The following is a 27,902-nucleotide window of genomic DNA, read 5'->3' on the forward strand; positions in this document are numbered from 1 at the left end:
ATGACCTTGGTTTTGTTAATAAAAAATTTTCTTCGGGTTTAATGTAGAGGCCCCTCCCTGCCTCAACGAGTGACGACCGACCGATGGAATATGTCGTCTCCTATTTCAAAGAGCGGCCCTTGCTTGAAAGTGACAAGTAGCCGGTGGAAACATATTTGGGCATACCGTTGATTTTGATGGCGAAAAATCAATCAAATCTGTGAGGCCGGACGTAGTGTATGCTAAAGTTAACTTAGGGTTGAAAAAAACAATCGGCTCAAAAACGTGAACGCCAATTTTTTTTTTGGGGGGGGGGATAAAAACTGAATAGCTGGGATAAAAGGGGGAAGTACCGCGTCAAATGACCGGTACATAGGGAGTTTTCCTTTATGGGCGATAAATGGGGTAAAAGTATAGGAATATGACAAAAATGTCGGTCTTAAGTGTATAAAAAATCTTAAATTATGGCTAAAAATCAAAATCCGTAATTTGGACAACTGCTGGCTGCCTGATCTAAGAAACATTTCTACCTAAAATGACACAGGACACGGCGAAACGAAAAATCAACAAACACAACACAATAAAATGTAGAAATGATGTGTGAAGAAAGAAGAAGAAAGAAGAAGCAAGAAATCTGCAAAACAAAATATTTGGTTTATTGGGGCATTTGAGTACAAGTTGGTTAAGATTTAGTAATTTTTTGTTTCAAAAATTCACAAACACATTGTCTTTTTATTTGTTTATTGCAAACCTGTATTACAGATTATAATTTGCCTCATAGAAAAGAGATAAGTAATGCTTGATGTCTAAATTAAGTTTATGACTTACACATAAATGACTTTTGACAAAGTGACAGCAAGTTTTTTGCTGCATTACATGCTTTTGAATTGCCATAACAACTAGATATTGAAAGCATCACACAATCTAAAACTGTGTTTATTTCATTATTATTGTTTTTAAACAGGCTTTGTTTCAGTTTATTTTGGGAAAATAATATTTTACAATTAAAAAAAAGATTTTGAATTAACATTGCTGCAGGATTTATAGACTGACAAACTTAAATTGCACTAAAGATATGTAACAAGCTCAAACTTACTTGTAAGTCATTGTCATGAAAGTTTGTTAACAAGATCATCATTCTGCAAAATAAAACAAATTTAATAAAAACACATCTTAACAAAATAATTGCAAACGGCATCAGAGAAAAGAAGGGAAATAATGTTATCAGTTGCATATTGAATACAATAAGGCACAAAATGGTATTGTACACTAAAGTAGGCCTGAACAACTTAAATGATACCGGCATCACAGTAGACAAAACTTTGTAGCGGGTAACATGCTTGTTTTTTTTATATAATGTAACTGTTGAATGAAGATTATCATCAATATAGTAAAAAAGAAACTTTTTCTGAAAAAACCCATTGAAGAATTAAACTGCAATATCTCATTGTTGTTTTGAAAATCAAAATTAAAGTAAACAACCAAACGTTTTCAAAATATCCCAAAGAGAATTGTTAAATGTTTCGCGAGCCATATGTTGTGCAGGCCTGTGCTATTTGCCTAATTTAAAGAGATTATGCCTTCACTATAAATATTTTGCATTGGGTGAAAAAATCCACATCCACATTACACGAGTTTCACCCAATTTGAACATGGTTGAAAGTTTGATTATACTCTTTTGAGACAATATCTTTAAGTTTCATTTGATTAATAGCAATATATGCAAAAAGTGTATTAAGTGAAATCAATATGTGAAAGGGGACCAACAAATTAATTTGACAAACTTGTACAATTTAATAAACAGATCAAAACTTAGAAACTCACTTCGGCAGGTGAATCCATCAGAAATGAAAGATTGTTCATCTGAACATATGTTTCACCCAACAATGCAATGTCTACTAGTGTTAAGCATATAAAATCCAATCTCAACAATGCAATACAAGATATACTCCATATACTGATCATGTAAGCTAGCAGCAAAACACTTTAAACACAAAGGACTTGCACAACAACCACATACATATACCAGCATAGACACCACAGTTTCAACAAAACCACAAAAAAATACACCACCACAAAAACAGTATCAACAAAACCACAAAAAATACACCACCACAAAAACAGTATAAAAAAACAACAATAAATGCACCACCACCAAAAAAGTATCAACAAAACCACAAAATAATACACCACCACAAAAACAGTATCAATAAAACCACAAAAACAGTATAAAAAAAACAACAACTAAAAATGCACCAACACCACAAAAAAATACACATCTATTAACTAACCTAATCTACCGAAGCGAAAGCCACATATACAGTTAGCCTAATAGGGAAAGACATATATACAGTTAGCCTAATAGGGAAAGCCACATATACAGTTAGCCTAATAGGAACAGCAAAGACACATGACTTATACATCAATGCCATCTGCGTGCAAGGAGACACCCAGCTTCAGGTAGTAAACGTGAACGGCTAGCAGCTCACACCTTTCGGCCATGTTCAGCTACCATCAACCAAGTTATCCCAAGCCAACATCCGGCATACCAGACCATAAACATGGACAAATCATACAGCAGTCAGCCAGTCCTTTAGAGACTCAGCTTCAGCCATCTTAAAAAGTGACCCGAAGGTCTCAGACAACTTCTGCACAAGCCTCACCAGACTGACACACATACACAGAGTTATTTTTACAACAGACAGCTGACAAGGATTAGAACAAGTTGGGTTCCAAATGTGACAAAGCCACAATATTTTGGGTAACCTTTCCTGACTGCACCAGGCCAGCAACAGAATTGGTTAACAATACAATCATCAGCTAAATGTCACAGGGTCTTTGCTCATCTTAATAAGTCCTCCAAGGAGGTCAGACAAGGTCTGTCCCCGCAACACCAACTGACACAAGCAATCTGCATCACAACAATACAAGCCTCCTCCAATCAGACAACAAGAAATGTAAACTTAGCATCAGCCTAGAAAAGCGTCCTTTTTCAGGGCCTTAACTAAGCCACACTCAAGTTGACATCAAACCCGAATTGCAACAATAGGGCAAACCAGCAACATTAATAATTGACATACCATATGCACAAGAGCAGACTTTCTCAGGCTAACATAGCAACTACTTTAAGACTACCATATATAGATTAATGACAAAAAAAAGAAAAAAAAATGGGAAGACATGCATTGTCAGAATGAAACGATGTTCTGGATGTCCTTCTTCCATATATGTTTCTGTAACAAAAAATTAGCACAAATGGTTAAAAACACTCAACTAGTAATTATGGGTCCCCTTCCCTGAAGGGGACACATATTGATTTTACTCAAAATGTGTTTTTTTTCTTTTTTTTCTTTTTTTTTTCTTTTTTTTTCTTATTTTTTCTTCTACCCAAAGTTTGTCCGACTCGTTTTTCCATCAAATCCTTGATGGATTCGGCTGAAATTTACACAGATGGTAGATGTAGTTATGTAGATGTGCATCCCACTTTGTTTTTGTTGATAACCCCAGTATTTATCCCGCTAGCTCCCTAAACTGTTTTTTTTTCCCGAAGTTTGTCCGACTCGTTTTGCCATCAAATGCTTGATGGATGTGGCTGAAACTTATACAGATGGTAGATGTAGTTATGTAGATGTGCATTCCACTTTGTTTTTGTTGATAACCCCAGTATTTACCCCACTAGCCCCCTAAAATGGGTATTTTCCCCCGAAGTTTGTCCGACTCATTTTTCTATCAAATGCTTGTGGAAGGTGGCTGAAACTTATACAGATGGTAGATATAGTTATGTAGATGTGCATCCCACTTTGTTTGTCCGGATAACCCTAGTATTTACCCCGCTAGCCCCAATGTCAGCTCAAAAACACCTCTAGTGGTTGAAATTTTAAACGTTGGCAGATTGGACTGAAATTTTGCAGTACTATTGATTGAGTCATTGTGGTTTCCTACTTTTAAGTTTGTGTGTGTTGAACCTCAATTAGTTATCCTACTAGCCCCCTAAAATGAGTTTTTTAATTTAAATAGTTTTTACTCCATATAGCATATTTAGATATGCACAGTACCAATCACTGTGTTTGTCTTCACAATACCAAACTTACTCATTGTTATCTATTGAATTGCATTATTTTCAACTTTGCATGTGTGGGGACCCATGAGTTTTTGCCTGCAGAAACAACCAAGGTTATAAAAGACGATGGCTAATATGGGACCCAATACAAAATAAGCATAGGAAATATATTTATGTTTTAAAATAGATCATAGTGTATGTGCAAGGGCAATATGTGCTAAGCCACCCTTCTAGTTAATGATAATGTTAAAATTGAATAAAATACATATACACAGGTTGTGATTTCATTACATGCAGGCATTAACCTAAAATGATAAATACTATTAACTAGGAGGAGATTATGATTTACCTGTAGGGATGTTCAAAGTAGAATAATTGGGTATTCTAGAATAATTGATGCGAATCTAGAATATCGAATCCAATTCTTATATTATTTTTGACTGAGCAATCATTAATCTTGATAACAACTAAAGTAGACCAGTTTAATACATTACAAAACATATTTTTCATTTATAATGTAAAAAAAGAACCAACCAAAACAAAGAAAAACACTGGGAAAAAACATTGCACAACTGCATTGAAACTAAATGACCCAAAATCCACTTAGCCAGAAAAATTAGCATAAGGTTAAAAAATAACTTACACAATTTTATTTAGTGATTATTATTGCCTTCAGCAGAAGCAATTATGTTGTAAGCATGCTGTGGTAATTTGATTTGTTGATGGTAGAGGACTGACATAGACTCCCTAGTGTACTAATATATAATGTTTGTTAACCTAAAACAACTGCAAAAACAGGCACCCTAGCAAAGTTAAAACATTGGTGATGTAAAGCTGGCACATTGGTTGATTTTAAATTTCAAATACACTACCAGTGATTTTGCAACACAAAATGTGAACTTTGCAGGGTGTACAGCATTTTTATGTTTGTATGGGGTTGAAAAACGATGCAAACGCCAAATGTTATGGGATTCCATCACTGTTTTTGAGATATTAACAGACAATCCCATGCTTCCAATCGTTGCCCAACGCCATGACCTTTAAATTTTTGTTGTGTCGAAAGAAAGTCGGAAACAATTAGATGCCGGTAAACGTTGCAAAAAGTCACCTGTAGGTCATTTAATGACACAGGAATAATTACGTGATCAGATGCCTAACAAATGCGCTAATCGTACAACCGTCGTTATGGCGTTGTTATAGCAACTCGCGACTTGGCGTTATAACGTTGTATAATGTATAGCGCTTTGCAACGGGTACAATGACCGGGCGTCGACGTAAAAGCGTAACACATGTGTTTACATTCACATTGCATTTTTGCCAAGGACGAGAACACACATACGTTAATATCGGTTCCAATTACCTGATATAAACGGCAAAAATGGACTCGAATCCAAAGGATTCGTTATTCTGCTTTGAACATCCCTATTTACCTGTTCGTTTTTCAATAGAACTTAAAAAAAAGAACGAGGAAAAATACTCCCAATGAGACTTTTATCTCTAGGTTTAACCTTAATGTGGAACTTTTCAAAATCATAGATAGTGTTACATGCACTGACATATTAGGACGCCATGTTGAGGCTAAGGCATAACAATATGTCCCTAAACTAAGTTTGTTTCACAAAACTTTATACATAGTCTTAGACTCTTGCTGTATGGTATTTGCTGTTTGGTACATGCAGACCATGATGTTGAGGGTTAAAAGTGAAAAGTCAACAACTATTTGACTTGGACAGGGGCAAGGTACTTTATTACTAGTGTCGAAACCAGAGGAGGTAGAATTTGGGGAGCTGATTTGCATACTTAGAAAAGTACCAACTGCCCTCATTAAGGACATAAAAGGTTCAAAGCTTTTAATATTAGAGTATTATGGGACACATATTGATTTTACTCATTTTTTTATGGCAGATAGAGTTAAGTAGATGTACATCCCACTTTGTTTGTGTCGAAAACCCTAGTATTTACCCCACTACCGCCCTAAAATGGGTTATTTTCTTCCCAAAGTTTGTCCGACTCGTTTTCTCACCAAATGTTTAACCGATTTGGCTAAAACTTACACAGATGATAGATATAGTTATGTAGATGCGCATTCCACTTTGTTTATCTTGATAGAATTAGCTAAAATTTGGACACCTTGTAGAATTTACCGTGCACAGGAGATGATTGTTGTATTTAAACTTAAAGCCCAAATTTTACCCCACTAGCCCCCTAAAATGGGTTAATTTTTCAAATACCACTTAAATTTGGATCAATAGGACATACTACAAACAGTATCTGGAGTGAATCTGATTTGTATAGTTTACAGTCTACATAGTATTATTATTTAGGCCCAGTGCCAATCATTGTGTTTTACCTTACAACACCCGACTTTCTCATGGTCATCTCTTGAAACGCATTATTTTTAACCTTGCATGTGTGGGGACCCATGAGTTTCTGCCTGCAGAAGCAACTAAGGTCATAAAAGACAGTGGCTAATATTGGCTGCAGTATAAAAAAACATTGGAAACATATTAATGTTTTGGTATGGTTTTTGTGCCAACGAGGGAAGGGGACCCATAATGACCAGCAAAGCACTTTTTTCTTACAGACAGTTGAAAAAACAGTGTCAGTCTATTTAGGGGACAAAGTGCAATGCATATCTACATAACTACAACTACCATCTATGTAAGTTTAATTCAAATACATCAAGTACTTCATCACAAAATGAGTCGGATAAACTTTGGGAAAAAAGAAAGAGAAAACAAATCAAGTAAAACCAGAATTGTTTATAATTTCAGCAAATTAGGGCTTGTAATTCTGGTTTTAAAAAAAGATTTGATTTGTTCGGGGTTTTCGGGTGAAAATGGGTTAATCCTAAAAATCCTAAAATTAGAAAATTCTTTAGAATACCTTACATGGCAACAACCAACAAAGCATGAAACTCCTACATTATGTACTTTAGTCAGTACAGCCGGTTTAAAAAACACTTTGGGGGGCCTGTGGGTGAACCACTGGGTCATTCTTTAGGAAGATCAAATGAGGATTATTAACTAACATCTGTCCAAATTTGAATAAATTTGAAGCACTCTTTCTTGACCAAACGCGTGGAACAAAAAATGGATCCATAAATAGCATATTCCACATGCTCCTTAAATTTTGGCCAATTCCAACACTGTTTAATAAACTCGCCGATTTAGGTGGCTAGTGGGGTGACATTGGGGTGTCAAGGTTAAACACAACAATCAATTCCTATACATGGTAAATCCCAAAGTAAACTAGAAGGGTGGAAAAATTGACCCATTTTGGGGGGCTAGTGGGATAAATGCTGGGGCAACAGGGTAAAACACAACATTCTACACCTATAAATGCACACTCTACAAGCTGTCCAAATATCATTCAATTCTGACATTGTTTAAAAATTGACCCATTTTGGGGGGGGCTAGTGGGGTAAATGTTGGGGCGACAAACTTGAACATAACAAACAACAACTATAAGTAGCACACTCTATAAGCTGTCCAAATTTCATCCAATTCGGACAATGTTTAACAAATTCACCCTTTTAGGGGGCTAGAGGGGTTAATATTGGGGCTACAGGGTTAAACACAACAATTGAAACCTAAAAATGGCAAATTATACAAGCTGTAAAAATTTCATTTAATTCCGACACCATTTAAAAAATTCACCCATTTTAGGGGTTAGTGGGGTAACTGATGGGTTCAACACCCAAAAGTATAAAATATGAAATCACAATGACCCATTCACCAGTCATGTAAAATTTTACCCAATTCTGAAAATGTTTAACATTTTGACCACTAGAGGTGTTATTAGCAACATTCGTCAATGCTTCTGACGTCATAAGGCTGTTAACAGTCAACTGCAAAACATCCTCAAACAACCCACAAACACTAGTAACAAATGTCTGGTTGCTTTTATAACACCTCAGAAAACTTTGTGGTGCGCACCAACAACATTTTACATTTTGGGGGCTAGCGGGATTAATATTGGGGTTGTCATGACAAACGAAGCAGATGGCACATCTACATAACTATATCTACTATATGTGAAAGTTTCATCCAAATCCACCAAACATTTCATGGCAAAATGGGGTGGACAAACTTCAGGGAAGAAAAAAAAAAGAAAAAAAAGAAGAAATCGAGTAAAATCAAAATGTGTCCCCTTCAGGGAAGGGGACCCATAATTCCAAAATGTCCAAAGTTCAGCAAATTCTGACACTGTTTAAAAATTTAACCTATTTTAGGGATAGGCTAACTGATGGGGTTTGATGTGTTTTGAGCCACAACCGTTAATGCTTCTGACGACATAGGCTGTTAACAACCCTCTAACTGTCATGGCGCAATAATGGCAGCCACAAACACAAGTAACATACAACTGGTTGTCTTTGTAACACTATTGTACCACATAAATCTTTTGTTTGTGGTGGCCAGTAACAAACAAATATGTTTTACACTTTGGGGGCAAGTGGGGTAAATATTGGGACTACAGGGCTGAACACAACAATCGAAACCTAATAATGGCTTATGCTACAAGCTGTCCAAATTTTAGCCTGTTTCAACACCATTAAAAACTCAGCCATTTTAGGGGGCTAGCGGGGTAAATACTAGGGTTATTTGGACAAACAAAGTAGGATGCACATCTACATAACTATTTCTACCATTTGTGTAACTTTCATCCACATCCTTTAAACATTTGATGGAAGATGAGTCGGACAAACTTTGGGAGAGAAAAATCATTTAGGAGGCTACAGGAGTAAATACCGGGGTTATCAACGTAAACAAAGTGGGATGCACATCTACATAACCATATCTAGCATCTGTATAAGTTTTATTCAAATCCATTAAACGTTTTATGGAAGAGGAGTCAGACAAACTTTAGGAAGAAAAAAACCCAGAAAACAGACAGTTTGGGTAAAATCAATATGTGTCCTCTTTAGGAAAGGGGACCCATAATTACATTTTGGGAACCTGTGAGTAAACCGCTGGGTCATTCAAGGTCAAAGGAGGATCAAGTTTGGATTAATAACTAACATCTATCCAAATTTGAATAAATTTGAATCACTCTTTCTTGACCAAATGCGTTTAACAATCCAGCGAATATGGCAGTTTTTTGACTATTTAACGTCTTTAAATGGTCAAAAACTTCAAAAATCATTTGCCTAAAATGGTCAAAAAACTTTAAACATCAAATGGCATATTCTACAAGCTATCCAAATTTCATCCAATTCCGGCAATGTTAAAACAAACTCATCCATTTTAGGAGGCTAGTGGGTATATATTGGGGCTCCAGGGTCTCATATATATGGTAATTTCTACATGCTGTCCAAATTTCATTTAATTTCGTCACTGTTTTTGAAACTCACTCATTTAAAGGGGCTAGTGGGGTAACTGATGCTGTTCTACACCTAAACATATAAAATATGAAACTACAATGACCCAACCAACAGTCCTAAAGAATTTTGTCCAAATCAGCCAATGTTAAATTTTTAGACCACTAGAGGTGTTTTGAGCAACAACCGTCAATGCCTGTGATGTCATTAGGTGGTTAACCCATGCGCAAAAACTTTAACCAAGCAATCCGCAAACATTAGTAACTCTGGTTGCCTATATAACACTATTACACCACAGATACCTTTCGTTTGTGGTGCCCAGCAACATACAAAAATGTTTAAACTTTGGGAGCTAGCAGGGTAAACACTGGTTATCAAGTCAAATGAAGCAAACAGCGCATCCACTTGACTATATCTATCGTCTGTAAAATTTTTATTCAATTCCATGACCTAAACACCATATAGCATTACCTCACTGTTTTTTGCGGCACTGACAGACAATTGCATGTCTCTAATTGCTCCAATACCATAACCATTTGTTTTCAATTTTTGTAAACAATAAATCACCGGCAAGACATTGCAAAATGCACCACATAAACAAAATCACTATTGCATAACAAACAAGTGCCACATGCTACCGTTGTTATATTGAATTGCCGACATAACAACTCATTTCTAACACTGAAAAGACTGTCCAGTAAAACATGTGTTCTAGCTTATAGTAGAGACCACCCACTGTACATTAAATCACACAATCGTAAACCAGTAAATCATTCCCTTGGGACTTTTGTGCAGCAGTATAGCCATGGTTGCCATACAGTCCTTATTTCTGAAATTTGTCCTTGACAATATATATAACAATCGTTCAAAATTTCACACAATACTACTCATTTACAAATTTCATGTTTTAGGGGCCAGTGGGTGAACCACTGGGTCATCCAGAGTCAAACTTAGTGGGATCAAAACAAGCTAAGTAACTAACATTTGTAAATTCAGCAGTAAATAGAAAATTTGGACAAAACAATATGTGTCCCATATTTAGTTTAAACACTCTCTATTACTACAAACAACTCACTTGTGTATGGATTCAACCTTTGCTACCAGGACATTCATCACATATTGTTTTCCAAATCTTCCAAAAAGTCCTGGAAAAAACAAGAATATGGTTTATTTGCAAATTTTCAAGATATTGAGTTTACTTTAAACATTTCAAGTGATTTTTTAATTGACAGAGTGTTTGACCTGCATGCTGGTAGTAAGATTTTTACATGTGTAGTGTTTACAATTGGTATTAAATGATCTCTAAGTAAACAGTATACCATGTGATCGTATGTGACCACCCTGTTTCTATTCTATGAGCGCGAGCAATAGCGAAAGCATATAAACAAACACTTTGTGTTATGTCTAGTCTCTGACAAAGCACCGGGCAGCAGAACACTATTACTGGCGACAAGGATAATTAATAGTAAAAAAGAATTGACAAAGATACTTTAAAGTCACCTTGAAACTCGTAAAACCCTTAAAAGTTGAGGAGAAAGACAGAAGAAAAAGCAGAACTAAAACAAGATGGCTGCTACACTGTTTACCTCCATTTGACATTACCGATCATTCAACAGCTGGTACACGTTGGACAAAATGGGTGAAACGCCTTGAAAACTCATTTGTGGTAAAGGACATCACAAGAGACAAGATAAAACGAGCTAAACTATGCAGGAGCAGAAGTATTTGATGTTTTTCAAAACGTTTCCAGATAATGGCAATGCTGAAGAGTATGACAAAGCTCTGAACAAGTACTTTATTTCAATAAAATATGATTATGAAATATTCAAGTTTCTTGAGACGAAACAAGAAGAAGATGAAAACATGAATCAATTTTATCCACGGCTTCGACAACTATCTGTTGATTGTGATTTCACTGATCGAGACAAAGAGATCAAAGTCAAATCATCAGCAAGTGCAGAGATAACAAAGAACAGTATCAGTCGACCAAGAAGACTTGAGACAAAGGAAATGCTACTTTTTTGCAGAAAACTATCTTCATAAACATGGACACAAGTCTTGTCCAGCATATGGAACAAGTGTGGAAAGAACAATCATTTTCCCCAATGTTGTTTCATGAAAAAAAAGAAGCATGTGAGAAATGCAGAAAACATCTCTGGTTCAAATTACAGTGATGAAGAATCACAATGTGTATCCATGTATACAGTGAAAAGTATTAACTACAAAATGCCTCACATGATCTTGAAAGTGAATGAACAAGAAATTCCTTTCGTATTTGATTCTGGTGCATCTGTACACATAATTGATGAGAAAACACCAAAAGTTGAAAGATTGCACACTAGAAACAGTGATACATTCATATGGACCAAAGAGACCATTGCCCATGTTGGGAAAGATACATGCTGAAGTCAGAACAGCAAGTTACAAAGTCAAAACAAAGTTGTATGTGGTGACAGGTAAACATGGTTGTTTGTTGAGGTATGGTACATCCAAAAAGCTACATTTGTTTGAAATTGCAAATACTGTTTTAAAGGTTGCAGAAGATAATATCCTTAAATAATATGCTGACCGATTTGAAGGAATAGACAAACTGAAAGGATAAAAAGCAAAGCTGCACATTGACAAGTCAGTGCAATAAGTTGCACATAATTTTCCACATCAGAGACAAAGTAAAGAAAGAACTTGAGTATCTTAAAAAAAATGACATTATTGAAAAGGTTAAAGGTCCTACCCCCTGGGTTTCTCCAATAGTTACTCCACCAAAACAAATCTGGTAGAAGAAGTTCGCATCTATGTTGACATAAGACAAGACAACAGAGCTATAAACAGAGAAAGACACACCTGTCCTACACTTGATGATATGATTCACAGTTTAATGGAGCAACAGTATTCTCCAAGTTGGATCTTAACAAAGGATATTGTCAAATTGAGTCAGATGAAAAGCGTAGATACATCACAACTTTCTCAACACATGATAGTCTTTACAGATACAAACGATTAAACTTCAGAGTTTGTTCAGCTGCAGAACTATTTCAGAAGATTATTCAACAACTAATTGAAGGCATACCAGGTGCATTGAATGTTAGTGCCATCATTGTATTTGGATAGACAAAAGTCAAACATGATAAAAGTCTTACTGCAGTACCTAATACCCTAAGAGAGAAGAATCCCACATTAAACAAGAAAAAATGTGAGTTTAAACTTGAATTCTTTGGATTTGTTGTGAGCAAATCAGGAATCTATGCTCAAGAAAAGAAAAATAAAGCAATCAAAGATGCTGAAATTCCCAAATCAGTACAAGAAGTAAAAAGCTTGGATTAGCAAATTACTGTTCAAGGTTGATGAAAGATTGTGCTACAATTACTCCACCGTTGAAAGAACTTAATCACAAGAAATCTATATGAAGTGGAATGCAAAACATGATCATGCATTACAACAACTAAAAGGCAGTTTAACCAACAAATCTATCATACACTATTTTAAACAGTATATCACGCGACCGTATGTGACCACGTCCACGCCATTTCTATTCTATGAGTACAAGCAATAGCGAAAGCATATATAACATTTATTTTGTTTTATTAGATCGGTGGTTGTAGCAAACTACTGGAAGCTGATGTTTGGCATTATTTTAATGATTCAATCAGTTTTGACTAGACCCTATGTGACAGACAAAAAATTTCTGACAATATAGAATGATTTTTCAGGATTGAGCATCCCCATCTCCCCACTAATGTGTTACAAGAAAATTAAATTGGGTTAGGTTTGTTGTACTTAGGAAATAAAGGTTGGTATTTGGATTTGTAAGTGGTGTACAATATACATACCAATGAAAATAAAAAAATAAGAGTTACAAACTAGTTCCGGTCCGAAAATGTTGTCCATATTGATAGTACTAAATACATCTCCATGGTTTCTATATATCCAAATTGGTATTGCCAAAGTTATTGTGTTTTTGACTTTAAAACTTTCAAATTTTTATCAATATTAATGTACACATGTCCTATGGTATTACCTGGATGATCTGAAAAACAAATACGTTATTTACTGAAATAAAATTGTTTTTAATGTTCTCATATGAAAGACAACACAACAAATATTTGTAGCATTCATTTGTAGATGTTTTACAACATATAAAACTTTATTATGACGAAGGGCACATAAAATGACACAGAAGGGCAGTGCTATGAAATCAGTAAACAGGTTGACTGCTAACTAGAAGATGTTTATTGTCTATCTAACAAAGTGCACCAGAAATGATTTTGTACACACAGTCATATGCTTGTTATTAAGGTACATTTTTTATCAACTTTGTCTCAAGGCAGTCAAGGCACTTTAATCTGTTCTCATTCTCACCAAATTGGCACCATTATTGTATAAACAGGAATAGACTTTTTTAGTACGATTTATTGCTTAAAATCCACGTTGTTTTAAACATAAATAAAACAAGGTTGCAAGGCACTGAACAACCAATAAGCACCAAATGTCACTAGAATCTCTTGCTAATTTTACTGTAAACAAGTTGTTACAGTATTAGGCAGATTAATATGCATCAAAATAGCTAATATTCTCCGAAGGTGCAAACACCTTCTTAAAATGGCTATGATACATTTCTTAACATTAGTAAAAAATCAAACCTTCAAATTAGTTAAAGAAACACTACAATTACAAATACATTGCCTGTGTCATTAGTATCTGACAAACAATCCATAATTTGTATTAAAGTTTTATAAAGACGCCTAGTTTACCTAAAATCTGCAACTCGCGTCGCAAAGTGGAAACTTGTGTCATAAGCCCGCCAAAAATTAACTATTCAACCGTGACAACTCATTTGGACGAAAATGCCAATAATAAATAGATATCAAAAATATTTTTTGAATAAATTAAAAATTATTGATTCGTGACATTTCGCGTCCACAACTTTATACCCTATTGTTTGCTAATGTTGCAGTCAACCTCATATGATATCGAAATGAAACGTAAGTTTAATCCGTCACAGAAGTTACCCTGCAAGGCATTTGGCACTGAATTATAAAACTAATGGACGATAAAATCTTGGTAAAACAGAAACAGACGTTGACATAAAGAAGTATATATTTCGCCTATGTGGCATCATTAGCTCCTTGAATACATGCCGTTTTGATTGGGATAAAATATGTTTTCTGTCAGAACTTAATTTTAACATCTCTAGGCGTTTTATACGATTAGGCTATCTCAAGAAACGTTGACACAAAATGCATCAGATTAAATTACAACATCTTTAGTTTTTTTGGAAAAGTATAAAAATGGTCGGTGGTGTTCTCTTTTAACGCCCAGATACACATAAGTAGTTACATAAAGGTAAACTAGAAAACATGCAACTTACAGCAGTAACTCGAATAATTCTCAGCTTTAGTAAGTCACGTGAAAATTTAAAAAATAAATGAATAGGACCTGTTTTACAATTTCGAGGTACTTCGTTACATATGTTTCTTAGAAAATTTAAAAGTAAAACAAAAATAAAAAGCCACGTAATGTGACGTCAAGGGTTGCTTTTGTCATCATTTACGTTTTCGGCGACATCGACATTAAAATGCGACACTAATGCGGACATCATAGATTCCATTGACCTTGAACGGTTGTCAAGGGTTACCATCTTTTCCTCCAAGGACTCCACTTTCCCATCTAAGGATCCAAATTTCCAGGCAAGCGAGCCAACTTTTGCATCCAGGGAATCGACTTTCGTGTCCAGGGATGCAAACTTGGAATTAAGGGACCCGATCTTCCAGTCCAGGGATTCCACTTTTCTTTCTAGCGATTCGGCCTTTACATCCACGGATACGACTACCCGTTCCAGGAATTCCACTTTTCCATCAAGGGAATCGACTTTCCCATCTAATGATTCGATTTCTTCTTTCATGGATTCGACTTTTCCCTCCAAAGACTTGACTTGTTTTTCGAGCTTGTCGCGCTCGTTCTAGAAGAATTAAAAGTAAATAAGAGAGGATTGAAAACACACCGGGATTATTAAAACATTAAGTAATAATTTCATCGGACGTGCATAAAAGTTTTAAAACATTTTAGAAGTAGTTATTTCGTCAATTGTAAATCACTTGTCTGTAAACAACGGCCCCAAGGGGAGAAATTAGCAACAGGTAATCTGTTTGGGAATAAATAAGTTGGTAACAGCCTTGAAACCAATGATATTAATTTTCGCAATAAGCAAAGAAAATGGCCTAGGGTACAACTTTTTGTTACCCACCTTTTCAGGGTTGAGAGCTTCACTAATAGTGGATGTGTTGAGGTTGTCCACCGCATGCCACCATTGTATGAAAGTCGATCTTTTGCGATATTTATTCGGAGAAAACTTCCGATATTTCCGTACAACCCGACGTCGGATAAACAGTGGCAGAGTGTACTGGACATCCAAGGTTAGTTTTACCTGCAAAACGCATCGTTAAATGTTCGGCTTAAAGACTTCGGCAACAATTTTCGGTCTACATTTGCAGCTTTATGTAGTAAACATCAATTTACATTTTGCATTTTTGTTTCAATCGTTTGCATCTTCTCATTTTTAACCCCACACTCACCTTCGATGCCAAACTTTCGAGCTCTGCGTTGTTGCGGACACCTTTAATGTCGTCGACAGCAAGACCGACCTTTGAAAATCAAAAGGTTGTGAGATCGGATCCATAGCTTGACTTTAGTTGTACAAAAGGTTTAGATTCTTCAGTATACTAAAGGTTTAAACGTATTTTGGTTGCTGCAACAGGGATCTCGAACAGAGCCTTCTCTACTATGTTGGTTCAATTTAGTTTTTCACCAGCCTTGTTCTCGAAGACTTACCAGCAAGTTCATGATGATGATGCTCATTATAACGATAAACAATATGAAGAAGATGTAAGATACAGCTCGGTAGTTCACCTGTAATAAAATACACAAGTGATTTGGATGACCGAGATAGGTCATGGATGACACTTCGCAAGTCGGACATCGGTACATTGCTCAGAAACAAACTGATACATGGCTCAGGCAAATAAATTGTTGATGAGCTTAATAGCGACATAGAGTTTGTCTAATGTACCGGTACAAAAATACATATTTAAACTTTTTGTAAATTAACTTTCTATAGATTGTCTACTATTGTGAAAAATGTAGGAACGGTCATTTCACGCCCACCTCTTGTCGACATTGTAGGACACAACATTTTTTTTACACACAAACTTACAGTTGAAACAGTGATGGTGTGTTTGTCAGCTCCAGTCTCAAGCGCCTCAGCTTCTGACAGGAAAATATCTTCGAACTGAAATTCCCCGATCATCATAAGTGAAGTCGTGATCACCGCGTTCCACCAAACACGAAACCCATACTGCGTCACAATAACCAATTGTCACAGGAAAACCAATAGTAATCGTCACAAAAACAAACATAAATATTCGAAATATTTGTTACAAAAGCTACCCCACCTGATTTTGCAGCAAACAGTGGAAACTGAACGCGAAACCCAATATAAAGAGAACAAAAACGATAAAGAATTTCAGAAAAGTCTGAAGAATTTCAGTAAACATCAGAACGTATATTCCAAACTGGGGCGCATTTTCGACAAATAAAATCAACACCATCCACGATAGAAAAATGCTGACTGCTCCAATCTGCCACTGCCAATCCTGTGAAAAACACATTAAAGCCACAAAATCAAGGTTAAGTTACCAACTTAGGTAAATAACCCACCTCTCTGACACCATAGTAATCTGGTCCAGCCGAATTTGTATCGGAATAAACTGTGAGAATCGCGAGAATGTAAAGCAAAACTTCAAAAAGGTTTGTAAAACTTTGAAAGTAAGAAATCCTTTTCGAGTTAACCTGGTACAACTAGGAAGACAAAAAGATAAAAGACCTAAGAACACAACACAGAAAATAAGCTTATATTTCTAAACCAGTGGTTTTTAACTTGTTGGTCGCGACCCCGTGGGGTTAGTTTGTCACTTTTTACTCGGAATCGCGAGGCCTTTTGGTAACACATTTTAAAAAGTAAATGTTTATCAGCAATAACAAAATGAAAACATTTAAAAGCAATAAAACAGTCAAACCGTTTGATTTTGACTTAGATTTTGTTACATTGTGACCATTACAATACAAAAAATGCGTCATTACGTCCCCATATGCAAGATAATTCAATGCAACTGCCACAGCACCACGTGGGCAAACGAACGTCAAACTATCAACACACTTATAATAGTAGGTAAAGCGTGTCAGTGTGTTATAATAAGATATTTTATGTAAGAAAACGGGAACAGAAAGCTCAGACCCTTTCTCTTTTCCCAAAGTGAGAGTTTCTTCCAGTTATTAATTATTACATAAATATGGAAATTTTTAAAAAGGGGTCACAATTTACATTGGGTTGTTAAAATAGGTAGCGGGATAAAAACGGTTGAAAACCACTGCTCTAAACAGTATAATGGAAAAAGAGTTTCGAAGCCCAATAAAAAATTACCTAATTAACTTACAAACAACCAGTCACCTCTTTAATTAAACTGATAGCTGCAAGGACAATGATGAAATATTTGGCAACAAAGCTCATTGGCTTGTAGTCATAGCAACGTCCAAACGTCTGTTGCGCTTCAGTGATTATCGCCACGCATGATGACGTCATGTTGCTTGAATCTGTGTGAATATAAAAGGTTAGTGAAGCCACAATGCGTTTGTTGGTTTAATTTTAGGTATTAGAAATAAGGATGTTTGTTTTAACGAATATTTCATTTGCCTCAAGCCGTCTAATCTGGACTTCGAAAAGAAAAGCACTAAGGTATCTTGGCCGAAGTCCATTTGCTAAGTTACCGCAAATTCTGGGTTTCTGGAGTGTCGGAAATTTACAGTCTTTGGGATGATGAGCTTACCAATTGAATAAGGCGGAGGCATCGTCAACATGTACAAGTTGAAAAATCCCATGAACATCAAATAAAGCCACAGATTGAGATAGTACACAGCCCTTCCATATGCTCTCCATTTGTGATTTAACAAACTAACCACCAGTGGGTGGCGCAAGAGCTTCTTTTGTTTTGCTTCAACCTGCACAATAAATATTATATTAAACGAAGTAGAACCCGAACATGTAGTTGTAATGACTTTTGCTGTCTCGCACAAAACACACATTTCTTCCTTACCATAATATTTAAAGGGTGGTTTTTCTTAAGCAAGGTTAAATCATCAGAGTATGGAACTGCATGTTCAACCACACGCCCATTGTCATCATATACCTGCCACGAAAAAAGTACGAAGTGAACCCAAAAATGTAAGTGTAAAACTTCACGAGTAGGAAACGTGAAGTGAAGTCTTCCTTAAACTTTATCTCACTGAAGGTTCACGAGCCTGAAGTTTAAACCCTCTTAAACTTTGACACACTTACCTTAACACGTTTGTTAATCCCCGACCAACTTTTGCAGGAAAATTCATCATTCAAAAATTCATTATCAAAGGTAACCTGAACATTTAACAGAACAAATCCCATTTCAAATTGACATAAATTAAAAATTATTAAATAATTGTTCACACCTGGTAATCGTCCTCGTCCGCTGGTTTGCCATTATCCTCCATACATTTTGTGAAAACAACTTTAGCGATCTCCGGCATTTTCCGAATTAACTTTCTCATCGGAGTATCAATTCGCTCATCTGTCGGAATCAAATATTGAGTAAATTTATTTGGGAGTTTTTGTAAAAAAATGTTGTATTAATCCAACACTTTAATAAGGTTTTAACACCTTTATGTCAACACCACTGTCCATGCAGAACAATCGTTGCAAGGTTGATATGACATCACAGACAATCTGATGACGTAAGGTACATATCCAACACGTCATTAAAGGCAAAGAGACTCATAGATTTTCGCCAAATATACGCAATTGGGAATCTATGAATATTTCAGTCACCATCAGATTCATATTTTTTGCTTCTGCTTCTCAAAACTTCTCTCCATTTCTCGTCTCTTATAATCTCCCGAGCACACGAAGGATTCCCAGAATCAATCGCGAAATCCAATGCATTCCATCTTCTCAATGAACGATGAGTTACATCAGCTTTCCATCTGCGGGAAACATCCACAAAAACACTCGGTTAATTTCTGGCAAACGTATCAAATTGATTACAAATTTATACATTCATCTGTACAGCTTCGATAGCTTAAATACTACGAACATTTCCATTGCACATAAGGGTCTTGTCTAGGCCCCACGAGAGGGGTCTAAGAATCCTATGAATAACACAACTGAAGTATGTAATCACGTGTAAACGTTTGGTGTCTGTATGAAGCTGAAATATGTTGGTGTAATTGTACGTAGTTGGGATTTGATTCTCCCTTTCACGCAATAAAGGGCAATTCAGATATGACTACTGCTCGAACGGTGACCTTAAAACGTCCGCCACTATAGCACATATTTATCCTCTCAGGCCGCGGGACTTGCAATATGTGAAACTGACACTTACTGTAGAAGAACGCGAACGAGTTGAGTGTGTCCCGCCTCACAAGCAAGATGAAGAGGAGTTTGGTCATGTTTGTTCTTCACATTCGCAATTGCTCCCGCCTCCAACATATCCTGCGGATTGCAAGTATATATCACACCACACAAAAATGAAACTCATCGAAGGCTTATGACCGTTTACTTTTTTTTGTTATGAAACTCATCGAAGGCTTATGACCGTTACTTAAGCATTTGTTAACTTTTGTGACATCTACATTTCCCTTCTTAAACTTTGTTTTCAGAGAAACACATTAAATAAGAAGGATGGCTTACTTCTAAAAGATTTTTAAGAAGTTCGATGCTCGGGGATTTTTGTGTTGTCAGACCAACCAAACGTTTGTCCACCACAAGATGCAAAGCAGTTCTGCCTTCCTTGTCACGGACGTTGACATCTGCAATAGATAAACATCAATGGGATTTTCAAAGCAGATTAACTTCTATCCCAATTGCCGCATCGATGCCCAGTGAAAGTATTATCAATTGACATCATATAGGGCAGGGGTCGGCAACCTTTTTTGCACTGCGGACCGGTTTTGAAACTAAAATTTTATTGCGGACCGGCCTTCAAAATCTACAAATATATAGCTATGAAAACGCTTAAATTTGTTTATCATGCCCGGGATACATGGGCAAAATGTTTTATAGCATTTAACATGAAAAATTATACGGCCCGGTAACGAACTCCTCGCGGACCGGTACCGGGCCGCGGACCGGTGGTTGCCGACCACTGATATAGGGGCAGGGACTTTTGCATCAACCCAGTTTAGTCAACAACATTGCTGCAGAAACACAAATAGCAAGTAATGATATTGTTCGTATGATCATCATAAGAAACATTGAGATTCGAACTTCCAACCCTGTGAGTTTCTCACCCGCTCCTTCAGCCACGAGAAATTTGCACATCTTCACATGTTTGTGCATGGCCGCGTAATGCAGAGGTGTGAACCCAATACTGTCCTTCATGTTAAGTTGTTTGATGACATGCGAAGGATCGAGCTGCTCGGCAGAGGCTTCTCCCGTGCAAGCGCGCTGGAAGTTAAAGATGTGTTGTGTGAAAAAAATTATGAGCAAAAAAAAAAAACGTTTAATGAGGAACATTCCCAAAAGACGTTTCGGCAAATGCTCATCAACGTTATGTTTTTCATTAAATTTATAAACATCCCCTATAAAGTGGCCCCCAAAATAAATATAACCAACATGAAATACCACACATGGCTTTACAGGTATAACAGTCTTTCACTGGCTGCAAAATATAACCGAAGTCATAGCTGCAGTTTTTAGGCAATTGACTTGATTCTGTCGCAAAAACTTGCGTTTTATATCCAATTGAACGCGGACTTTCTTATGATTATTTTATTTACATGGGGCCAAAATATTACCAATACACTTTTAGGGAAGAGTTAATTTTATTCATAAAAACAGCTGCAACATAATATCACTTACTTGTATGGACGCTTCAAGCAGAAGTTTAGCGCACGTCACAAAACCTCTCAGTGAAGCATAGTACAAAGGTTTACGACCAAATTTATCCAGGATATCCACATCTGCGTCCATCTCCAATAAATATTCGAGAAGTTCAATTATCGGGTTTTCCTCAACTCCCCAATCAGCCGAACGTTTCTCCACCACTAGGTGGATTGCAGTCCGACCAGCTTCGTCGCGAACGTTGACGTCTGGAAGTATTACAGCAGGGTGACCAACCTTCTTCATACCATTCGCCAACTTTTTAACATGCTGTGTTGGATGCGCAATATTTATGTGTTTTTCCCTATACCTGCTGTATTAATTTGGACACAAAATGGCGTCCATGAGGCTCTATCGCGTAACAATGGGTTGGACTACTTGTGTTTTATATATACTTTGAGCGGAACGAGCCGCAGTTGTAAACTGACAAAAAACGTAGTGACTGGCAATTATATTTTTTTCATATTTTTAACTGCAAGAAGAATAGTGGAAATAAAGATATGTTTGAACAATGTTGTGCATGAATATATATATATATATATATGTATATATATACATATAATTAATAGGACTGGCTTACTTTATTTATTTATTAGTTTGTTAATTTGATTTTCATGATTATCAAAAGAAGGCAATGCGCCCTTTCTAATCATGCAATGCGCCACGTTTGGCGCATGCGCCATAGGTTGGCCACCACTGTTACAGGATACCTTATGTAGGGACGTCTGCCAAGTTTCCAGCAAATTTCGAAAAAAAAAAGGTTCGGGTACAACTCTGCTTTTAATAAAGAGCTAACAAATCGTATTACACTGAACTGTAGTGTTATCGCACTGCGCAGATAAAAATTTTAAACTGTACCCAAGTCTACTGTAGGCAACGCTGATATTAAGGTGGTATTTAATGATTGCTTTGCGTCAGTTGTTTTGATTCAAACTCACTTTGCTTAACTTCAAAGTTTTTGTGTGTAATTTACCTAAGGTAACGGTTTTTAAACGAGGCGCCGCGACGCCCTGTGGCGCAGTTTTGTGATTACAAGGGCATCCTAAACTTCATTGACACTGATGTAAATAAGGCGGACGAGCTGTAGTAACTCATGGCATAATTTGCTACTGCACAATTACAATACTTTGCAAACAGTTTTAGCCAGTTTGTTTTTCATGTAGAAGTTTAATGCGTTAAATGCTTAGTTTACAAACCACTGTTATACTGAAACTGACGCCACACGTACAACAAAAACATTGTCCTAAATACACTTGCTAGATAAACTTCTGTCTTTATACGCAACTTGATTCTGACGCAAACAATCTTGCATCAACATACCTTCACTACATCCACAAACTTCGTGTTGTGATTACAAGGTCTTCCAAAGTTCATCGATGCTGAAGTAAACAAGGCGGACGTGCTGTACTAACTGGAGGCATTGTTTACTACTACACATTTGCAATACTATAATAGGACTGGCTTACTTTATTATACATATAATTATACATATAATTAATAGGACTGGCTTACTTTATTTATTTATTAGTTTGTTAATTTGATTTTCATGATTATCAAAAGAAGGCAATGCGCCCTTTCTAATCATGCAATGCGCCACGTTTGGCGCATGCGCCATAGGTTGGCCACCACTGTTACAGGATACCTTATGTAGGGACGTCTGCCAAGTTTCCAGCAAATTTCGAAAAAAAAGGTTCGGGTACAACTCTGCTTTTAATAAAGAGCTAACGCATCAGTTTATGTAGTTCCGAAAATTTTAAACATTGTTTCATTTCAATTTCAACTTTTCTAACGCTAAAACATTCCACTGCACATGTACTGTGCCCAACTCTTATCACAGGAAACGGCGTTTTAGAATGACGAGAGAAGACTGCCTTGTAAAATGGCTATTACTTGTAAACGAAGGCAAGCTCAAAGAAAAGACAAAAACTAGGATGCAGTGAAATTTGAAAATGCTATATGTTTCGCAAGCGTCAACGAAAATGTTTGGTTACACTATATTTCGTTTTAGGTTTATTGTTAAAGTTCAGGGAAGGGTCGAATAAATCAACTAGAGCGGTAACTTCCGATTATCGGCTCGAGTCGGGTAGAGGCTATAAAGAATAAAACGGGCTTATTTGTGTCGTAATTTCACAAAGTCATAGGGCGATCTGGGAGTTGTGTCTTCCTGTATTTGTGTGTATCTTCCTGCAAATGGGGCTCAGACCGGGTTTCGGGCCCCGGCTTGTAACTTTTCGCGGGTCACAGTTTGGTATCATCTATAAACCGCTGACAGATTTCATGGAAGGGCACATGAAACATGCAAACCGGTATTTTGCAACACTTTCTTACCCGCTCCATTTTCGATGAGCAATTTGCACATTTGAAGATGCTTAAACCAAGCTGCCCAGTGTAAGGGAGTACGACCGCTGTAGTCGATAATGTTTATCTGTTCGTTAACAATCGATGAATCGAGCTGGTCGATCGCTGTTTGCATCTTGGTGACGTCACCATCATGTGTTATCTGTGACAATTTTGTTTTGTTTTTAAGATAATTTTCAAGTGATTTTTAAACTGTGTCTTAATAAAGCAATGAAATGTAACTTTGCTTTGGTTAATGTTATTTGCATCAGAAGCATTATTTAACGTTTATTTTTTTGCCTTAGCAGTCAAATCTGCTTTTAAAGTCCTGGACGAAATAATTTAAACGGCCTAAACTAATCGAATTCAATGCGTTTTTTGTAACCCACCTTATGTAGGTCGATGGCATCAGACGTTTCAAAACTGGACGCAAAACTGGTTCGTCTGAAACATAAAATACAAAATTGCTCAAAACAAGTACGATTTACTGACATGTGAAGACTTTTTTCTAAACCACTCAGTTACACGTTATGCCATAGAATACAAGCTTTATAAGAGTGCTCACCTACTGGAGGACGAGGGGTGAATTACTTCGAGTCTTATATTTTCAGGTTGACCTTTTCTGTGTATCTTTGTAAAATAAAGTAACCGTAACTGCTTGGAGTGCAGAAAATGTCACTGGATGTTATGAATATTTTTGTGGCAGGAAGCTCCGGTTGGGTTTTTAGGATAATGGGGTGATTTGTTTAACAAATACATCCATCACGCATACTTATAATCATAGTACACCAGGGCCATTGTAGGGGTAAAACCGACCCATTCGGCCACCTTGGCATTCCCATCAGGCAAGGAACAGGCCAGAAAAATTTAACCTGCGGTGGGATTCGAACCCAAGACAGAAGTCTTTCCGGGACTCGCGGTCTACCAACTGAGCTACACAGGCTCAGTGGTAAACCCGCTGAAAGTCAATCGCCCTTGCCTGTCGTGTGCCTTGCGTTATGGAAAAGCTTGGGAAATCGTCTGGCGGATTATGATTTATAAATAAGTGTAAAAAACGAACTTACATGGTTTGAGGTGTGTGTTTCATTTTCAGGTTCAAGTAGCTTCTTTCCTTTGTACATGCGAAAAAAATAACTGATTACATTATTGACAAGTTAAAACCATGTTCATGTTTCTATTTAATGTCGGGCAACTGAACTAGAACAAATCCATGGTTAAAAGCAGAAACGTACTTTCATTGATCACCACCACATCATCACCATGTGCCAGGTTGCTATTACTTGAAGTTGTAACATCAGTTTTGCCCATGTTTCACCATCTAATAGTTGTTCAGTAATCCAACACACTGAAGCACAGAAATTTCGTTAAACAATGTAATCTTTTTATGTAACTCCTAATATAAAGTCAAACACACAACAAAGACTCAAGGTTGAAAATGAATTATTATTATAATATTTTTTGGTAGTTTTAAGGGCAAACATTTTTGCAAGTTGTAAAAGTTACAATCAACGGCAAAAAATACGGCACCTTATAAAAAGAAACTCATTTCCGTAAAAACAGCCTGCGCCACGTAGTTTAAGAAAAAAGAAACTTATAAATGAAATAAAAAAAAGCAAGTTGGCGATTTTACTACGATTCCCGACTGAAACAATGTGACGTCATCGCTCAGAATGCTCTGCAGCTCGATATTTTTCGGTGACGTAATGTTTTTTCTGCTCAGCGCGTGCTGGTGTCGCCACTCGTGCGGAACTGGTAAAAGAATGTCAGAAATGCTTCGTGACAAAGTGAGCGGCACGTTAAGATGAGACAAAGTTGTTACGTCTACGTCGCATTACAACTAAAACACAATGTGCCTTTGGGCTATGTACATTGTCTTGTTATGTTAATCTCCTACAGCATCCGCCATGTTTGGTCTATAGTTTTGCTGCTTTGTAAATATTTCAACTTCACCCGAAACAAATCGTATTACACTGAACTGTAGTGTTATCGCACTGCACAGATAAAAATGTAAACTGTACCCAAGTCTACTGTAGGCAACGCTGATATTAAGGTGGTATTTAATGATTGCTTTGCGTCAGTTGTTTTGATTCAAACTCACTTTGCTTCACTTCAAAGTTTTTGTGTGTAATTTACCTAAGGTAACGGTTTTTAAACGAGGCGCCGCGACGCCCTGTGGCGCAGTTTTGTGATTACAAGGGCATCCTGAACTTCATTGACACTGATGTAAATAAGGCGGACGAGCTGTAGTAACTCATGGCATAATTTACTACTACACAATTACAATACTTTGCAAACAGTTTTAGCCAGTTTGATTTTCATGTAGAAGTTTAATGCGTTAAATGCTTAGTTTACAAACCACTGTTATACTGAAACTGACGCCACACGTACAACAAAAACATTGTCTTAAATACACTTGCTAGATAAACTTCTGTCTTTATACGCAACTTGATTCTGACGCAAACAAACTTGCATCAACATACCTTCACTACATCCACAAACTTCGTGTTGTGATTACAAGGTCTTCTAAAGTTCATCGATGCTGAAGTAAACAAGGCGGACGTGCTGTACTAACTGAAGGCATTGTTTACTACTACACATTTGCAATACTTTACTACACATTACTATTACACATCAAACAGTTTTGTTCTCACGTAGAGGTGTAATGCGGTAAATATACATTTTTTACAAATCACTGTTATACCGAAACTGACGCCACACGTACAACAAAAACCTTGTCCCAATTACACTTGCTAGATAAACTTCTGTCTTTAAACGAAAACGCAAGCAAACTTGCATCAACGTACCTTAACTATATCCACAAACTTTTAACACTTCATAGTGAGTTATATTACTACAGCAGACCTTATAATGAAATCTGCCAGTTAAACTTGAACTATATGCGCCAGTGGCTACAAACTTATTCTACCACAGTCCAACCAAAGAAGTCAAACCAACCTCAACCGCACCTTAGGATACGAACGCCAAACCTCCAATCACAATTAGTGGTGCGCTGTAGTTTTGGTTGCACAAAAATCTAGATCAAAAATTTTTCTTTGGCAACGTTTCGGTTTCGATCAAACTTTAGCTGAGCGTTTTTAGATTAAAACGATGCACAAAGTTTTGCAAACGATGGTTCGAAACCAACAAAGCAGACAAGCTTTGTTTACAAAATACCTTATCTGCAAAACAACCAAGCTTACAGATTTTAATCGTATTTTCGAAATGTTCTATGAGTACAACCTACGCAAGGAATTGCAGTTGCTGCAACGAATTCTTTTTACTAAGATTTTTAACGTTTAGTCAGATTGAGCCAAGTTATTATCTTTGTCGTTTTATTTTGTTCAGACTCAAATAGTTTGCGGCAAATTTACTCGATACGACTGAACCTTGTGATCAATCTGTTACGCTCAGTCTGGCATGAAATGCCGGCTTAGAAGAAAAACACTGAATTCAGTTTCCGAAGTGAGTAAGTTTCGAAAAATAAAATAAAAACGATTTTCGTAGATTCCCGTGCCTTTATTTTTTCAAGTTGGATTTCAAGCGTAAAATTTTAAATATTTGTTGCCACCATTACTCTTTGGCTGCGAACATGTTATGCACGCAGCGAACCTGGAACAATTAGAAGGTCTCAGAAGCCTGTATTTACTGGACTACTGATATCTGGGCAAAAGTATTGTGTATTTCAGGCATAAAAACGTTGCCCTTGCTGTCCTAAATAAGGTTCCATTCTTCAGATAAAACCCAGAATCATTCAGTTAACCTACGTTACGAGAAACAGTTGCTGCAGTGCCTCCCATAAAAAAACTACAACGCGCATAATAGACACGAGTTTATGAGAAACGAAATACGTTTGTTTACCTGAAGAAAAAATGTATCGATGAGATGGTATCATTCATGTAGTATCCAAGGTTGAAGCCATAACAGTCGGGTTCCTATAAACACCAATACTTGGGCGTTGGCAAAAGTTTTACCCATCTATAATAATAACCTTGTTAACAAACTGGCAATTCACGTTTTACTTCTACAGCTCGCTCAAAACTAATTTTATTTTGCGTCGCAAGAAACGCCGAGCCACAATGATCGATGATGCGTAACGCGATCTTTTTTGCTACCTTTGCGCGGCCCAGTACAGAGGGCGATTCAGAAAATTATAGGGTATTGCGCTAGCGTTCTTAACCGGGGCTCATAGTTCTATACGAGGTCACAATTGCTTTTTTTCTGGGGATGTTACTAGAGACGCCCACAAC

At 36.7% G+C, this 27,902-nt stretch overlaps 1 protein-coding gene across 6 annotated transcripts; it reads right to left on the reverse strand.

Annotated features, from left to right (window-relative positions):
• Positions 1 to 1,918: 1,918 nt before the first annotated feature.
• LOC145222124 (transient receptor potential cation channel subfamily A member 1 homolog) lies at positions 1,919 to 27,697 on the reverse strand. 6 transcript variants are annotated; one of them, XM_080088162.1, is made up of 25 exons: positions 26,136 to 26,544; positions 24,888 to 25,000; positions 24,720 to 24,766; positions 24,221 to 24,285; positions 24,045 to 24,099; positions 23,647 to 23,818; positions 21,298 to 21,527; positions 20,727 to 20,883; positions 20,128 to 20,246; positions 19,820 to 19,929; positions 19,267 to 19,421; positions 18,891 to 19,009; positions 18,745 to 18,819; positions 18,503 to 18,595; positions 18,236 to 18,407; positions 17,860 to 18,002; positions 17,070 to 17,210; positions 16,805 to 17,005; positions 16,567 to 16,707; positions 16,185 to 16,262; positions 15,929 to 15,997; positions 15,601 to 15,780; positions 10,435 to 15,315; positions 2,368 to 3,212; positions 1,919 to 2,307 (listed from the first exon to the last, which is right to left on the reverse strand). In XM_080088162.1, the coding sequence occupies exons 2-23, from the start codon at positions 24,961 to 24,963 to the stop codon at positions 14,881 to 14,883; spliced, it is 3,033 nt and encodes a 1,010-aa protein (XP_079944288.1). In that variant the 5' UTR covers positions 24,964 to 25,000; positions 26,136 to 26,544; the 3' UTR covers positions 1,919 to 2,307; positions 2,368 to 3,212; positions 10,435 to 14,880. The 6 variants fall into 6 exon arrangements, with proteins under 6 accessions (XP_079944288.1, XP_079944287.1, XP_079944286.1 ...); XM_080088161.1 differs by having other exon boundaries at positions 2,338 to 3,212; XM_080088160.1 differs by adding an exon at positions 25,183 to 25,404 and having other exon boundaries at positions 1,919 to 3,212.
• Positions 27,698 to 27,902: the final 205 nt, after the last annotated feature.

The sequence above is a fragment of the Phallusia mammillata genome, chromosome 4 (assembly GCF_965637545.1).
Source record: "Phallusia mammillata chromosome 4, kaPhaMamm4.hap1.1, whole genome shotgun sequence".
Classification (NCBI taxonomy): domain Eukaryota; kingdom Metazoa; phylum Chordata; class Ascidiacea; order Phlebobranchia; family Ascidiidae; genus Phallusia; species Phallusia mammillata.